The sequence below is a fragment of the Bubalus kerabau genome, chromosome 5 (genome assembly GCF_029407905.1).
Source record: "Bubalus kerabau isolate K-KA32 ecotype Philippines breed swamp buffalo chromosome 5, PCC_UOA_SB_1v2, whole genome shotgun sequence".
NCBI lineage: Eukaryota > Metazoa > Chordata > Mammalia > Artiodactyla > Bovidae > Bubalus > Bubalus kerabau.
This window is the reverse complement of record NC_073628.1, coordinates 131,396,751-131,413,817: the sequence shown is the minus strand read 5'-3', so window position 1 is coordinate 131,413,817 and position 17,067 is coordinate 131,396,751. Positions and strand designations below refer to the sequence as shown.

General features: G+C 44.0%; 1 protein-coding gene across 1 annotated transcript in view; it reads right to left on the bottom strand.

Moving 5' to 3' along the window:
• CRB1 (crumbs cell polarity complex component 1) overlaps nucleotides 1-17,067 on the bottom strand; it is a 222,340-nt gene that overhangs the window by 20,378 nt on the left and 184,895 nt on the right. The window contains exon 12 of the mRNA XM_055583137.1: nucleotides 13,120-13,246. Coding sequence (XP_055439112.1) covers nucleotides 13,120-13,246 — 127 coding nt within the window. The remainder of the gene's footprint in view (nucleotides 1-13,119; nucleotides 13,247-17,067) is intronic.

Genomic DNA, 17,067 nt, shown 5'->3' with positions numbered 1-17,067 from the left:
TCAACACACAGGACCCAGCCAGCTCTTCCTCCCCCAATATTTTACTTGAACAGGGAGCCACTCAAATGCTTTGCCCTCTGGAAAGGCACATGCCTGTGTGATGCTCACAAAGGGCCTCCCAGGCTCCTTGCATCCCGGAATGCCTTTGTACAAAGGTGCTCATGGCAGGAGCCCGCCCCCTGCCGGCCAAGCACCCACCATTACTGTCTCAAGGCAGAAGACAAATGGCACACAAGGACACGGAGCCTGGACCTCCTGAGCTCAGCCGCGAGGTGACCGGGAAGCTGAGAGTCATCACTTAGGGCTCTGCAAATACAGTGTTAAATGGGATGCTTACACTGGTTACTACGATTCAAGAGCATCTATTTTGGTAATTTAAGTGGTGATTTAATGTGCATCCGTGCGTGCTAAGTTGCTTTAGTTGTGTCTCACTCTTTGCAACCCATAGGCTATAGCCCGCCAGGCTCCTCTCTCCATGGGATTCTCCAGGCAAGATGCTTATATTGGTTACTATAATTCAAGGTTACTATAATTCAAGGACATTTATTTTGGTAATTTAAGTAGCAATGGAATTATCTCAGTTCAAACATATAGGACCATTACCCTCAGGAAGCTGCAAATTAGAATAATTTACATACTGCCTGCTGTGAATATCTTTAGCATTCATAGGACCTAATTGTAAAAACAAATAGGTTATTCTGGATTCCATGGGGGCCCCAGAGCAGATACTACAATCTTTGTTTACAAGATTTACATTTTGCATATTCTCCCTGGAAATGTTCAAAAAATTCCAGAGTTACCTGGATATTGTCTGTCTCGTGAAAAACTTGTATTTCTGTAAGTTATATATGTCCATGTGTGTGTGCTAAGTCACTCAGTCGTGTCCGTCTTTGTGACCCCATGGACTGTAGCCTGCCAGGCTCCTCTGTCCATGGGATTCTCCAGGCAAGAATACTGGAGAGGGTCTATATATAATGATGTCTGTTTCAAACCCCTATTTTATAATTAAGAAACGCTAACATCTCTAACATTTCAGGTAGGGTAGTCTGCTGAAAAACAATCTCCAGGTGTTGTGTTTATAAATTAGGACACTGAAACCCAAGACAGTGTTTTGAAGGAAAACCAGTGATGAGTCTGAGTAAATCATTTAACCATTTGGGCCTTAGTTTTTGCATCTGTCAAGTGTCAGTAACCTTCCTACTGATGTTAGGATTAAATGAGGTACTGCTCATGGCACACCTGTGGTCATCAAGATAGCTCAACATCAGAGAAGGCCCAGATCTTGGTGAAAGAGATATGAGAGGGCTCTGGTCAGCAGGTGCCTGAGCCAGTGGGCTGCCCATGTCCCAAACTGGTAACTCTCCCTGGGCAGTTAATGGTCCTCTTTCAGAAACTCCTGGCTTCCCTAGCTCTGAAAACAAATTACACTAACCAAAGAAATGCTTGAACCACCTCTATCTTGGGGCTTCCCTGGTAGCTCACATGGTAAAGAGACCATCTGCAACACACAAGACCTGGGTTTGATCCCTGGGTCAGGAAGATCACCCGGAGAAGGGAAAGGCAAACCACTCCAGTATTCTTGCCTGGAGAATCCCACGGACAGAGAAGCCTGGTGGGCCATAGCCCATGGGCTCACAAAGAGTTGGGCATGACGGAGAGATGGGAATACCAGACCACCTTACCTGCCTCTTGAGAAACCTGTATGCAGGTCAGGAAGCAACAGTTAGAACTGGACATGGAACAACAGACTGATTCCAAATAGGAAAAGGAGTACGCCAAGGCTGTATATTGTCAGCCTGCTTATTTAACTTATTATGCAGAGTACATCATGAGAAATGCTGGGCTGGAGGAAGCACAAGCTGGAATCAAGATTGCCGGGAGAAATATCAATAACCTCAGATATGCAGATGACACCATCCTTATGGCAGAAAGTGAAGAAGAACTAACAAGCCTCTTGATGAAAGTGAAAGAGGAGAGTGAAAAAGTTGGCTTAAAGCTCAACATTCAGAAAACTAAGATCATGGCATCCGGTCCCATCACTTCATGGCAAATAGATGGGGAAATAGTGGAAACAGTGGCTGACTTTATTTTTCTGGGCTCCCAAATCACTGCAGATGGTGACTGCAGCCATGAAATTAAAAGACGCTTACTCCTTGGAAGGAAAGTTATGACCAACCTAGACAGCATATTAAAAAGCAGAGACATTACTTTGTCAACAAAGGTCCAACTAGTCAAGGCTATGGTTTTTCCAGTGGTCATGTATGGATGTGAGAGTTGGACTATAAAGCAAGCTGAGCGCCGAAGAACTGATGCTTTTGAACTGTGATGTTGGAGAAGACTCTTGAGAGTCCCTTGGACTGCAAGGAGATCCAACCAGTCCATCCTAAGGGAGATCAGTCCTGGGTGTTCATTGGTAGGACTGATTTTGAAGCTGAAACTCCAATACTTTGGCCACCTGATGCAAAGAGCTGATTCATTTGAAAAGACCCTGATGCTGGGAAAGATTGAGGGCAGGAGGAGAAGGGGACGACAGAGGATGAGATGGTTGGATGGCATCACCGACTCAACAGACATGGGTTTGGGTGGACTGCAGGAGTTGGTGATGGACAGGGAGGCCTGGCGTGATGTGGTTCTTGGGGTCGCAAAGAGTCGGACATGACTGAACAACTGAACTGAACTGAAACTGAGCAACTAACACTTTTCATCTCCATCTTGGTCTATTTTATAATGATTTGCATAACTGGGACATTTTAAAAAGTGAGCAAATGCCTTTCTAATTTTATATACTTCAAGATGATGAATGATAGCCTTATTAGTCTATTGCCTCAAAGAATCTTTTTCGTGGTGCTGATCCAGGGAATTTGCTCAGTTTTTAGAGAAGGGAGACTTAATCTGATTAAACTTGAACCTCCTCAGACCAAAACATGCCTTTGGTCCTTTGAGAAAAAAGGGGGAGAGCATCACAGGCCTGAAAAATCCTCAATTAATGAAAAAGAACTTTAGAAAGATTCAAATGAAGGTTTTTTTTTGGGGGGGGGGATGATGCTTAAAGCAAAACTTAGTATCCCAGAACTATGCCTAGAGACATCTTTAATTAGCAGAAATCAGGTTAAAGAATATGTGCCTTTAATAAGTTAGAGAAAAACCAACTCCCCAACCAGACCTATTCAACAAAATTTCCTGCCCAAACAGCATGATTTCAAGAAAAAAAAAAAGAATATCTAGAACAAGGAGCAAATTGTATTAGTTTGAGTTCCAATAGGAAAGAATAAGTCTGAGAATATCACTAAGGTGTTTCCATCAGTCAAATAAAACCATCATTAAAGAAAGCTGCTATTGTTTTTGGTGGAAGGGAACCCTTTTAATCAGAGAGAGGGGCAGCCCATGGGAAATCACAACCTATTGAAAATAATTTAGAGGATGGCGTGGTGCCGGCCCAAATTGGGTTATTATGAAATGACTCTTTTCTGCTCCGGCTGGGTTTCAGACAGAAGCTGGACGATCTAATCTGTAATCTAGCCCTCGCTTGAATTTATCCAATTTTACACCCCACCACTACCAGCATCCTTCGGCATCCCAGCCAGGGCTGGTCCCTCTTTGTACCTCACATTGTCCAAACTCGGTTCCCACCATCACATCTTTACTCCTGACCTTTCTTCTCTCTTGAACGCTCTCCCGTTTTCTGTTCTGCAAATAATCTTCCTTGTGTTTTATGGCCTAGTCGAATTCCCATAACCTCCTTGAAAACTCCCCCTCTTGGAATAACTCGCTGTGACCAAACTTCTGTAATTCATCCTGTGCTTTCACTCAGCCCCATAAATCAGGGCCTGTTTTCCATATGTCTTGTGGCTTCTTTCTCCTCCAGAACCAGATTGCTGTTTTATTGACATTCTCGGAGTAGTGATTATGCATCTCCCTGATTCCCTGCCCCCCTCCCTCCCTCCCTGTGTCCTGTCCACTCTCAGACACGGGGCAGAAATGCCTGTTTGACGCTGTGGTCACCTCCTTGACTCTCAGCAGGCAGGGACAGCAGCCACTCAGCCGTTCCTGGCCTCAAGGTGGGACTTGTGAAAGGACAGGACTCTGGGCTTCCTGCTGGGAGGCCCGGCCCGTCAGCTCAGCCCACGGGAGCAGTCTCAGAAGACAGAGGTGGCTCAGAGGCAGGGTGACCTAGCGGGGAGGAGAAGCTGGTGGACAGCTCAGCCCCTCAGGCTCAGCTGAACTCGGAAAGCGGGGAACAAGCGGAAATCTCTTTGAGAGGCTTTTCTTACAACCAGTGCTGTGAAAAAATGATAAGCGTTGGTCCTGCTAATGGTGCTCTTGGGGCAAACACAGGCCATTTCATCCATGTCCATGGCCTTGTGGGGCAGCCGTCAGGCATCCTTCCCCTGGGGAACAGCTCTAACTTTGCTGGGTCCTCCTGGTCTCCTGGAACCGCCTGAATTTCATCAGCACCTTTCCCTCTTTCACTGCTTGGGGCTCCTCAACAATCTGTCCACTGTTTATCATCTTGTAGGGTCAGTGCCATAAATCTCCTTGCCTCTCTCAGACCTCTAACCCTCCTCCCATGACCCCGAAGGAACTCGATGCTCTTACGCTTGGTCTTCAGGGTTCCTTTCTCAGACTCTTGCAAATATCAAGACGCCGTTACACAAACGCCTAACCATCTAGGCCACGTGTAATTATAAACGCATTGCAGCGCATCTCTCTGCAGAATCCCAGTGAGAACCTGGGATTCTGAGCTCTCTGCTAACAGCACACAACTTTATTTGTGACAATTTCTTCTATGAGAACCAATTTATTCAGCGCTTTGGCAACAAACAATCAAACAAAACAAAAAAGACGTCTGGGGAAAATGTGCTTTTTGTGTTGTTAAGAAAATTCCTGCTCATTCTGTAAGACCTGGGTCAATGATCTTCTGGGAGAAACTTTCCCTGCCCTCCCCTCCTCTGTGCAAACCACGTGCCACCCACCATTCCTTCGTCCATCCATTCGTCCCTTCAGTAAGGACTGAAGCACCAGCTCTGACAGGCAGGGCTGCCAGGCCCAGACCTTATAGAGTTAACAGCCCTCCAGGAGCTCACGGGCCGGAGGACTTGGCGGACAAATCAAGCTGTCTGCACTGTTGCTCCCACATATGTGGGGCACGAGCCCCGGAACCTGAACATGGGTCCTGCACCTTCCGAACTGGATCTGCTTGAGAAAGGCACTTAACCTCGGACTTTGTGTTCTCATCAGTAACTTGGGAAAATCAATATCAGCTAAGTCTTGGGACATTTGTGACAAATAATAAAGATAATGTGTGAGAGGACCTTAGGCATAGTGGCTGGCTCCCAGGAAGGACTCTACAATTAATAACCTTCATCAGTGTTGTTATCATTATATGTTACAGTGGAGGTGTATTTGGGAAGATGTGGGAGCTTGAAGGCCCCCTAGTGTTGATGGGGAAAGACAGAAAAGAAAGGAAGGCTTCAGTGGCAACTTTGAGAATATTCATACTGGACCTGGCAAAGAAGGATAAAATGAGAATTCAAAGAGCAAAGAATTACATTTTCTTTAAAATGTCTTTTTTCAAAGTTGCAACTGTGGTCAGCTTGTTCTGGGTTTAGAAGAGGTGAAGGCATGGATTTTAATGATTCGATACACCCATATTTGAAGAGAAGACAACTTAAACTCCTCTCCAGAATCATTGGTTTTGAGGGGCCCTGTCCATCCTGTTGTAAATGGAATGCTTTCCTAAAAGCAAGTGAGTGAGTGAGTGAGTGAAGTTGCTCAGTCGTGTTCAACTCTTTGCAACCCCATGGACTGTAGCCTACCAGGCTCCTCAGTCCATGGAATTTTCCAGGCAAGAGTACTGGAGTGGGTTGCCACTGCCTTCTCCAGGTGATCTTCCCGACCCAGGGATTGTACCTAGGTCTCCTGAATTGCAGGCAGACACTTTACCGTCTGAGCCACCAGGGAAGCCTCCTAAAAGCAAAGAGGAAGTCAAATTAGATACATCCTGGAGGGCTGCCCTGAGACTGTCCCCGGGTGTCCACGTGACTATGTTACAGGTGAGCCCCATGTCTTTGTGAAGCTAAGCTTCCTCTGGGAAAATGGTTCAGGAAAGAGCCAATTTATATCAAATTTCAATTCAACATGAATAATAGGGTTTCTGTGCATTTGGTTCTTGGATGGAAATAATGTTCCTCTGTGGGAGAGTGTGGGCTTCCCCAGTGGCTCAGTGGTAAATAATCTGCCCGCAGTTCAGGAGATGTGGGAGACTCAGGTTTGATCCCTGGCTTGGGAACACCCCCTGGAGGAGACCATGGCACACACTCCAGGAATCTTGTCTGGGAAATCCCATGGACAGAGGAGCCTGGACAGACACCAGGCTACAGTCCGTGGGGTCACAGAGAGTCAGATTCAACTGAAGTGACTGAGCACAGTGGAAAGTGTGGATCATTGATCCTCAAGATCCTACCATCACCAAAGAGGTTACTAACGACCAAGACTAGACTTTTTCATTCTGTGAATTTGGTAGGAAAACCGGACAGATTTTCGGTACATAATATGTGCCATCATTTATATCTTAATAACTGTGGGACAGGCTTAATACACACACACACACACACACAGTTCTCAAAGTTAGAAAATGCCACTCTGAATTCATCTTAAAAACACTTCATTCGTTATATCAGTAGGTTCTTTAATATTCATTACCTACTATACATGATATATATAATGCTGGCTATTGAAAACCTCAAAGGAATACATGAGCTTTAAAAAAAATGTTTTCTTGAGGTTTTTTTCAGCTTCCTAGGTGGCACAGTTGGTAAAGAACTTGCCTGTCAACGCAGGAGACTCAAGAGATGGGGTTCGATCCCTGGGTTGGGAAGGTCCCCTGGAGGAGGAAATGTCAACCCACTCCAATATTCTTGCCTGGAGAATCCCATGGACAGAGGAGCCTGGTGGGCTACCGTCCATGGGGTTGCACAGAGTTGCACACGACTGAGCATGCATGGAACTAGTATTTCACTCATTCATCAAAAATTAATACATAATTTGCCACTTTGAATAACAAGTATATGGATACCTCAAATCTCCTTCATAACACAGTCTTGCTGTTCAGCATAGGGTTATCAAAAAATGTTAGAGGAATTGAGTGAAAATAACATTATTCAGAGTTTTATGTGCAACTAAAGTCAGGCAGACAATAAAATGATCATATTCCAAATGATTAAATATGTTTCATTGCAAATAGCCTATTTGTTTTCAGAGGAGCTGTATTTAGTATTACTTCTTTCCTCTATACAATTAGTTTCCAATAGATTTCCATATTACATGAAACAATCTGTGATTCAGTGATTACAATGTGAGAAGAAGATAAGACCCATGATATCTTTATGTCCTTTTAGAAGGAAAGAATTCTTTCTATTTCTATCAAGCTTCAGTCAGTCAGTCAGTCAGTTCAGTCGCTCAGTCGTGTCTGACTCTTTGCGACCCCATGAACCACAGCATGCCAGGCCTCCCTGTCCATCACCATCTCCTGGAGTTCACTCAACTCATGTCCATTGAGTCGGTGATGCCATCCAGCCATCTCATCCTCTGTCGTCCCCTTTTCCTCCTGTCCCCAATCCCTCCCAGCATCAGAGTCTTTTCCAATAAGTCAACTCTTTGCATGAGGTGGCCAAAGTACTGGAGTTTCAGCTTTAGCATCAGTCCTTCCAATGAACACCCAGGAATGATCTCCTTTAGAATGGACTGGTTGGATCTCCTTGCAGTCCAAGGGACTCTCAAGAGTCTTCTCCAACACTACAGTTCAAAAGCATCAATTCTTCGGCGCTCAGCCTTCTTCACAGTCCAACTCTCCCATCCATACATGACCACTGGAAAAACCATAGCCTTGACTAAACGGACCTTTGTTGGCAAAGTAATGTCTCTGCTTTTCAATATGCTATCTAGGTTGGTCATAACTTTTCTTCCAAGGAGTAAGCGTCTTTTAATTTCATGGCTGCAGTCACCATCTGCAGTGATTTTGGAGCCCCAAAAGATAAAGTCTGACACTGTTTCCACTGTTTCCCCATCTATTTCCCATGAAGTGATGGGACCGGATGCCATGATCTTCGTTTTCTGAATGTTGAGCTTTAAGCCAACTTTTTCACTCTCCTCTTTCACTTTCATCAAGAGGCTTTTTAGTTCCTCTTCATTTTCTGCCATAAGGATGGTGTCATCTGCATATCTGAGGTTATTGATATTTCTCCCGGCAATCTTGATTCCAGCTTGTGCTTCTTCCAGCCCAGCATTTCTCATGATGTACTCTGCATATAAGTTAAATAAGCAGGGTGACAATATACAGCCTTGACGAACTCCTTTTCCTATTTGGAACCAGTCTGTTGCTTAGGAAAATAATATTCATGTAATACATATATGAATCACGAAAGTTTCAAGTAGAAAAATGTTAAAAACCAGTACCAATTTCAAGTCAGTTTTCTTGATATTTAAATTTGTTCAAATATAAAATCCCCAAAGTGTGCCCAGTTTTCTACATTTACTTTCACAAAAAAGATCAGCAATGGATTCAATGAGCTGCACACTCTTTTCCCAAACCCAGTGTAAGTCAGTCAAGAAGAAGGTCCATATAAGAATCTATACATTCTATTCTTGAAAAAAATTGGGAGAAACTAAATTCATGTTATGTTCAACTAGACAACATCATGATATTCACTTGCATACTAACTGTTTTGTTTCATTAATCACAACTCTATTTTTAATAGATGAACCAATGTTAAAAGTTCTTCTTGAGTAAAAACCAACAGGAATAACTCAAGAAAATAATAGTTAACATGGTGTGATCAGCTTCATTATTCATCATGAGTCTTTTGTTAAGTTAACTGGATTGTAACACAGAGACTTGCTTTCTAAAATGATCTGTGAGGACTTTCCAGTGGTTGAAAATCACCTGGTGATGCAGGGAGTGCAGGTTCAATTCCTGCTCAGGGAACTAAGATCCCACATGCCGAGCAGCTACTAAGCCTGTGCCCCACAACTAGAGTCTATGCACCTCAGCAAGAGATCTCATGCAAAGCCAAGAAGATCCCATGTGCAATAACAACAACTTAGTCAAGAGAATGAAGGCAATCCTGCTATTTGCAACAGTGTGGATGGACTTTGAAGGCGTTGTTGCTGTTGTTGTTGTTCAGTCCCTCAGTCGTGTCCGACTCTTTGAGACCCCATGGACTACAGCACGCCAGGCTCCCTTTCCTTCACTGTCTCCCGGAGTTGCTCAGATTCACGTCCATTGAGTCAGCGACGCCATCCAACCATCTCATCCTCTGTCATCCCCTTCTCCTCCCGCCTTCAATCTTTCCCAGGATCAGGGTCTTTTCCAGTGAGTCAGTTCTTCGCATCAGGTGGCCAAAGTATTGGAGTTCCAGCTTCAGCACCAGTCCTTCCAATGAATATTCAGGACTGATTTCCTTTAGGATGGACTGGTTGGATCTCCTTGCAGTCCAAGGGACTCTCAAGAGTCTTCTCTAATGCCACAGTTCAAAAGGATCGATTCTTCATCATTTAACCTTCTTTATGGTCCAACTCTCATATCCGTACATAACTACTGGAAAAACAAAAGCTTTGACTATGCAGATCTTTGTCAGTAAAGTGATGTCTCTCCTTTTAAAAATGCTATCTAGGTTTGTCACAGCTTTTCCTTCCAAGGAGCAAGCATAGTTTGTGGCTGCAGTCACCATCTGCAGTGATTTTGGAGCCCAAGAAAATAAAATCTGTCACTGCTTCCACTTCTGCCTTAAAGATCAGGTGAAAATGCCCCTCTTCTGTCCTTCTGTAGAGCTGACAGTGAGTTCCATCCTAACACTGACCCAGGAATTCTTCTCCCCTGCCAATCTGCATCCTCAATGAGACCCTCAGCTTGTGGGCATGTGCTTCATCTAATCTATAGTTGAATTCTCTAGTCCAGGGCACAGTACATAGAAAGTCTTTATCAGCATTTGTTGAATAAATCAAAAAATAAAGTTGAGAAATGAAGTAGTCCATATTACTAATGATTTTGGTAGTTGAGAATAATTTTCATAGTTTCTTCACTGATATTCTTCCTAAATCACTAAACTCAAATTTTATGTATCACCATTCCCAGAAAAGACTCCATTTAAATTTTGCAAAATTAAAGCTGAACAACTTCTGCTGTAATACTCAGATATGGCAAAGGGATCTTTAAACATAATTCAGTGAAGAATTAGGAAGGTGAGAGATACTGGTTGCCCTTACAGTGAAAAATATGTATTTATGAAAGGCTTATCACAATCCCTGGCACAGAGAAGTTTCTCTGAAGTGTTAAATTGGTCTTTCTGTGCTGTCAAAACACTGATTTCTCCAAACCTCCCTGTTTTCTCAATTTTCCCTGTTCTCCAAAAAGAAGGGTGATAAAAACCACATCCACACACATGAGGAAATGGCATGGCCAAAAATAGACACATAGCCCTGTTTAGTTCAAATGCTGAACCTTAAAAATGAGCAAAATGAAACATTTCTAACTCAACCACTAAGGTTATGTTTCAGAGGCGGGGTCTAGAGGAGCCTGTGTAGATTTCTGTCACTCAGGTGAGACGGCCCCTTCTCAAGAGCCAGGTTAACTGGGGACACTGCACGTCACCAGTAAGAACAATTAAGGATGTCATCAACTTGAGAATCCCAACTAGAGGAATATCTGGACATAGGGGGAATGTACATGGAACTCTGACCTAGACGGGCACAGGTGTCTCCCTGCAGGAACATGTCTGGGGGAAGAGACCACAATTCAGGGTGATCAGCACAGGTTCTTCTGTGTTTGCCGTGTGTGTGTGTGTGTGTGTGTGTGTGTGTGTACCTGCGCATGCACCAGACTTGGGACCATCTTAGCGTGCAAGACACAGTCAAGGCAAATGAAGACAGATATCACAAGATGAGGAGCAGAGACACAGAAATAGTGGTTTTATTTTTTCGTGCAAATGTGCAAAAGCTGTAGTCACACACAATGCAACTGAAAATACAGAAGAAGACAGAGAAGAAGGACAGGGTTTTAGGTCAGATATGACAAGACGTGGGGAAATGGAAAAGCAGCTGACAATTACAGCGACCACAGAGGCACTAGAATTGTATGGAGAAAGAAATGGTGAGTGACTTAGAAATATATCTGGAAGGAAACGTGTTATATTTGGAATGACCTATAAGTACATAATTACAGATGCGCCCAGGAGGGAGCAGATGTGAAAACTGTATGTGTGGTCTTCGGCTATAATCAATTTTATGGTTACTTCAGATAATTTGGGAAAGCAAATATTGATAGGAAGGGTTTCTCCAGGTCTCTTGTCAGGAAATCTAACTTTGCAGCAGATCAGCTGAGATGGTGGGTTAGCACGTGCTGTCTGGGGGTGAGGGGGTGGGGAGTAGAAAGGAAAGAAAACTTCAACATGAGTTTCTCCAGTTTAGTGCCTGCCAGCACTCCACAGCATAGAAATTTGCTGCATAAAATCCTCTATAACTATTGAGAAATGAGATTGAATTTACTTCCTTTGCTTTTATAGTAAACTAATTGTAGTTTTGATGTCATGCTATATTTAAATTTAGCTTGTAATTTCCACAGGAAAACAATTTTCTTAACAAAAAGAAGGAACTAAATGAGTATTGGATACCACCCAATGGATAAAACACCCTCACATTTTCCAACCAGGGCAACTCTTAAAGACACAAATGCATTTACAAAATGATATTTGGTGGACCTTTGTTATTATAGTTGATTTCTGAATTAATTCATAAGATCAACCTATTTTCCCTTTAAATGAACACTAATCATGGCTCCTTGGGAAGGTATGTCCACACACATACACTTAGCATAAATGACGGCAAGTCAGCAGAAGCAATAAAAATACTAGTAAATAAAGTTACTTTCTAATTAACATATTATATACTGTACAAAAGCTAAGCAAGAATATATATTAATATTTGCATACCTTACTAATTTACTTGGTATATCCATCACTTCATGTACTTATTTATTAAAAAATCATAGTGCCAAATATATTTTGATTATAATATAGGTCTATGGGGTCGCACAGAGTTGGACACGACTGACGCGACTTAGCAGCAGCAGTATATTTTCTCTTCAGAAATATAGTTGAGAGGATAAATTTACTTGCAAATTTTAGAAAAATAGGCCTCCAGGAAATTCAAGTTTTATAAATTCTATTTTTAGTATATACCTATAGAATAGCATTTCTCTTTTTAAAATATGTATTGAAAAGCAATTGCGATTAGTTCATTTGATAGGAAAGTCAATAAGCTCTAAATTTATAAGCAATTAACAAAATGTTATTTGTATAGAAAGTATTGCAGGAAAAAAAGAAACGGAAAAAAGTTTTATCTGTCATTTTTTCTGAGGAAGAAAGGTTTTATGGAATTATAAATTACACTGGTAAAGAGTAACTTGAGAATTGATACCAATTATAACAGAAAAGTTTCCTTCTACATTTTGAGGGACTTCATGGGATTCTCCACTTTATACGTATTTTTAACTTACCGGAGAACTGGCAACACAGCATAGATGGATAAAAATTTTTTTTTTAAATCTAATTTTCAAACTGCTGTGTCCTGAATAATAGATGGGAATGAAAGGACAAGCTTGACCGAGGATGAGGGTGAGGGAGGCTGACCTACTCCATAAGGTGCCCAGGAGAGCGGGTGTGGGAGAAAGCACTCTCTCACCACAAGGGTCCTCCAGATACAGATGCGCTTAGAATGATGGCATATTTGTACTCAATATTCTCCACAAGGAGACGTTTCTGCTTGTATTGAGAACAATATTGCTTTGCATTTGGAGCCAAAATAAGTAAATATTTGCTACACTTGTAAAGTGCTTTGCAATATGCTTAAAATAGGCCTTGAATATAGTTTTCAAGATGATTAAATTTCAAGGCATATCCTGAAAGTCGTGGTTTCAGGTTTGGGAGCGCTCAGACGCAGTCAGTAATCGTCCTGGTCTCCCCACTCGACCACGGGCTCATCATTCAGGCGCAGGATGAGGTAGGACAGCAGCTGGAAGAGGTTCTGCCAGAGCAGCAGCGAGACGTAGAAGGAGAGGCCGCTTACGTCCAGCTCGCAGCGCGGCCCTGCGAAGGCCAGCGCGCACACGCACCGGAACCCGTTCAGCAGGTCGTGACACCGGCCGCCGTGCAGGCAGGGGTCGGACGCGCACTCGTCGATGTCCTTGTCACACCTTCAAGACAGAAACAGCAGAGACCGGGCCCCGGCTCAGTACACTGGCCGTGACACGAACAGGGAGGGAGAGCTTCGGCCTCACCCACCCACACCAGCGCACTGGCGCTGGCCAATCTCCACGCCCTTCCTGCGTGCCCGACAGCTGGGAGACAGCTCTCCAAATGCCCTTCACGGATTTTGGTTTTAATGAAAATAATGTGTATACACACAAACACACACACACACACACTGTTAATTAGAATGAGAAAACTGGTGCAGATCTTTAGAAACTAAAGCAAAACGGAGCCATGCGCAAGTCAATTTCAGTTTCCCCCTCAAGAGTTAGTGTGGCTGCCACCTTGTAAAAAGTTCAGTTTATTGGGGTACATGGGAACCAAGAGAGGGAGCTGTGTTTTTTCAACTCAGCGTCTACAGAGCAGACCTCCACTGGGGCTGTGAGGGTTCTAAAGCATCAGTGTGCCAGGCGAAGGGAGAAGCCCGTAAGAAGCAGAAAAAGGTATTTGGTGTATTCTGGGGGCTTTTGGATTATTTTCCTTGGGAATTCCATTTTACACACACAATACACACACACACACACACACACACACACACTATATATATATATATATATAAAATGCATGAGTGCTAAGTCACTTCAGTCATGTCCAACTCTTTGCGACCCTGTGGACCATAGTCCACCAGGCTCCTCTCTCCATGGGATTCTCCAGGCAAGAATACTGCAGTGGGTTGCCATGCCCTCCTCCTCCAAGGGACCTTTCCCACCCAGGGATCGAACCTGCATCTCTTGCATCTCCTGCATTGCAGGCAGGCTCTTTACCACTCATTCATTTGGCTGCACCAGATCTCAGCTGCGGCACGTGGCTTCTTCTCTGTGGCTAGCGGGATCCTTGTTGCAGCTGTGGGCTCTTCAGTTGCCGCCTGTGAAGTCCTAGCTGCAGCACATGGGATCTAGTTCCCTGACCAGGGATCAAACCCCAGGCGCCCTGCATTGGGAGTACGGAGTCCTAGTCACTGGACCACCAGGGAAGTCCTGGAGATTCCATTTTTAACAAAAAGCCAAAGTAGATAATCAGAAGATTGCACTTGCTAATAAATTGGTTTCATAGCTAGATTGTAATCTTTCCAAGTCCAGGTAGAATGATTTTCAAAAGCCAAAATTTTCCAAAAACAAGTGATGCCAATTCTAAGGTAACTGAAACTTTCCTCTTGCCTGGAGCACTGTCACTTTTCACCGATCTCCATCCACGGAAACTGCTTTTCTGTGCATTTGCTGATTAACTCCCCAGTCCCTTACTGAGTAGGTATTGAGCACATGCCACATGCCAAAACCTCTCCTGGGCTTGGGGCTAGAGCGGTAAATGAGGCACCTCTCTGACTTTGGGAAATTCATACAAAATCATAGCTTCAAGTGTCTCTGCAGAGCAGCTCATAGAGGCGAAGTTCACTCCAAGCAGTTTTTCATTCCCCACCTCTGAAGAGGTAAGCATGTGTGCCTGGGTCATCCACTAATCCCCAGGCTCAAGAAATGAAGAGAGGAGGCAGTGGGTGGGGCAGGGCCTCCCCAAGGAATAAAGGAAAATAGATTTCGTCCCAGAAAAACAGCTCCTTATCCCGCTGGATACCAAGCATAGCTGGGACATTTTGTTTCCCTGCTTTGGCTCAGGCTCCCGGGCTCAAGGAGGCCTCTCTGGTTGGAGCAGAGCAGAGCTCGACGGCCAGAGGGAGCCTGCCAAGTCCTCCCTGCCCTGGGTGGGCCGGAGCATTCAGAGCATCCACCACGCACAGCCTGCCGGGGTGACGGCACAGAGCTGGAGGTCAAACCCCACAGCAGAGGAGGCGGTCTGTTACGTGACAGCTTTCCAACATCTCTGGGCTTTGTGGGAGCCTCACCTCCTGGTCCTTGGGAGGCTGCCCAGTGCTTTCCGCTTTTCCCCTAGTTATTCTTTCTCCGTTGCTTATCTACTTCTCTTTCGAACTGAACAGTACACAGTATACACACAACAATCATTATAAACATTATTAGAGCTTTCGTTAGAAGTTATTAATGGGCAGGGAATTTAAAAAAATAAATTCATTGCCATCCAGTGAAATAACTAAAGACAGAGAAGGACTTTAAAAGCATGGAATCCATGGAACACCTGGAGACTATTTTAGAAATTCATTTTCAGTGGAGAAGTTTATCTCGGTGAAACGATTCCTGGGAGAAGAAGGAGAATGTTAAGCTTGCTTTTCTTACCATATTTGAAATCAACAATTTGGAGGTTAAATGTCAGATCGTCTTTTAAAAAAAAAAAAAAACAATGTTGGAGGAAAGGGAGACATTTACTATAAACAGGCACGATGTGCAAGCAGCAGAGAAAAATAATCCAAGGCTTTGGATGAGGTCTGTGCTGCCGTCATTAAACATCAGCTAATCAACGGAATAATAACAGTGAGCACCAAACTGTGCCATTGAGGCAGAAAGGAACCAGCACTTAAATACACAGTTAAAGCATTGTTCAAAGTTCTGGACAAGAAAATCTTTGCAGTATTTTGGAGATGGAATTGGAGGCCAACCGAATGGTCTCTGGGTTCATAATATTATTATGGTGCATGCGTGGAAAAAACCAGTGCCGTGAAAAGCAGAATGTGGCTTGAGGTCACACGCCTCCATACACAGATTCTCTGACTGCCCATGCCGCTTAGAGCCAGCCATTGAGAGCAGACCAAGAAAGCAAGGACCAGCCTTGTCACTGAACGTTGGAGGGAGAAATGCAGGTGTGGCCACACTGCCTGCTGTTTGCCAACATGGCCAAAGAGCTGTGTCTATGTGGTGCCTGAAGCACTAGCTGAAAAAGAGAAATTCCAGTTAATCCAAACTGCAGTTATCATGGGGCAGAAACGCACCCATTATTTTACTAACTACTCTTCTGGGGAAAATTAATTCGGTCAGAATTGTTTTGTCCAAGGTGTTGGATTTGATCTAATTTGTTCAACGGAGGAAGCCTGATCAGAGAACAGTTTATCTAGCCCTGGACGGTATAAGAGATGGAGGAGAACTCTTTCCCTTTTCTTTTAGTTGTTGCAAGTAAAGATTTGGTCATATGTTTATGCCAGAAACACCCTGGAGATGGGCAGAGGCTCTGAAGGTGGCCTGACCTGGCTGTAGCACAATCTGAATCGACACCTGACCTCTCCCTTAACCTCTCAGCTTCAGTTTACACAAATGCAGAAGGGATATAAAGACAATTAGAGACAGTATTTGTAGGGTGCCCGGCAGAGCGCTAGACAAGCGGCCACGTGCTTGCTCTCTGCTGTTACGGTGTATCTGGTAGAGCCTCGGTTTGTCACCATTCTGGGGACACTGATCCCCGCGGGAATCTGACAAAAGCTACAGCGTGTGCACTTTTTTGGACTTCCCAGGTGGCACTAGTGGGTAAAGATCCCACCTGCCAAGGCAGGAGACGTAAGAAGCGCAGGTTTGATCCCTGTGTCAGGGACATATCCTTGAGTAGGAAATGGCCATCCACTCCAGTATTCTTGCCTGGAGAATCCCATGGACAGGAGGAGCCTGGCAGGCTACAGTCTGTGGGGCTGCACAGAGTCAGACGTGACTGAAGTGGCTTAGCACACACACCTGCACATTTTTGCCCTTGAACTCACCTCAGCAAGTCACATGCATATACAAACATGCCTGCATTTTCAGCAAATCGTAGATTGAAAGCAGTAATCAATTCCACATCAACAATCCCAGCATTAGGTGCAGAGGAGACAGCGTGTTTCTCTGGGAACAGTAGAGTCATCTGGATAAGGTGCGTATACTTTTGTGTTCTAGGTAAG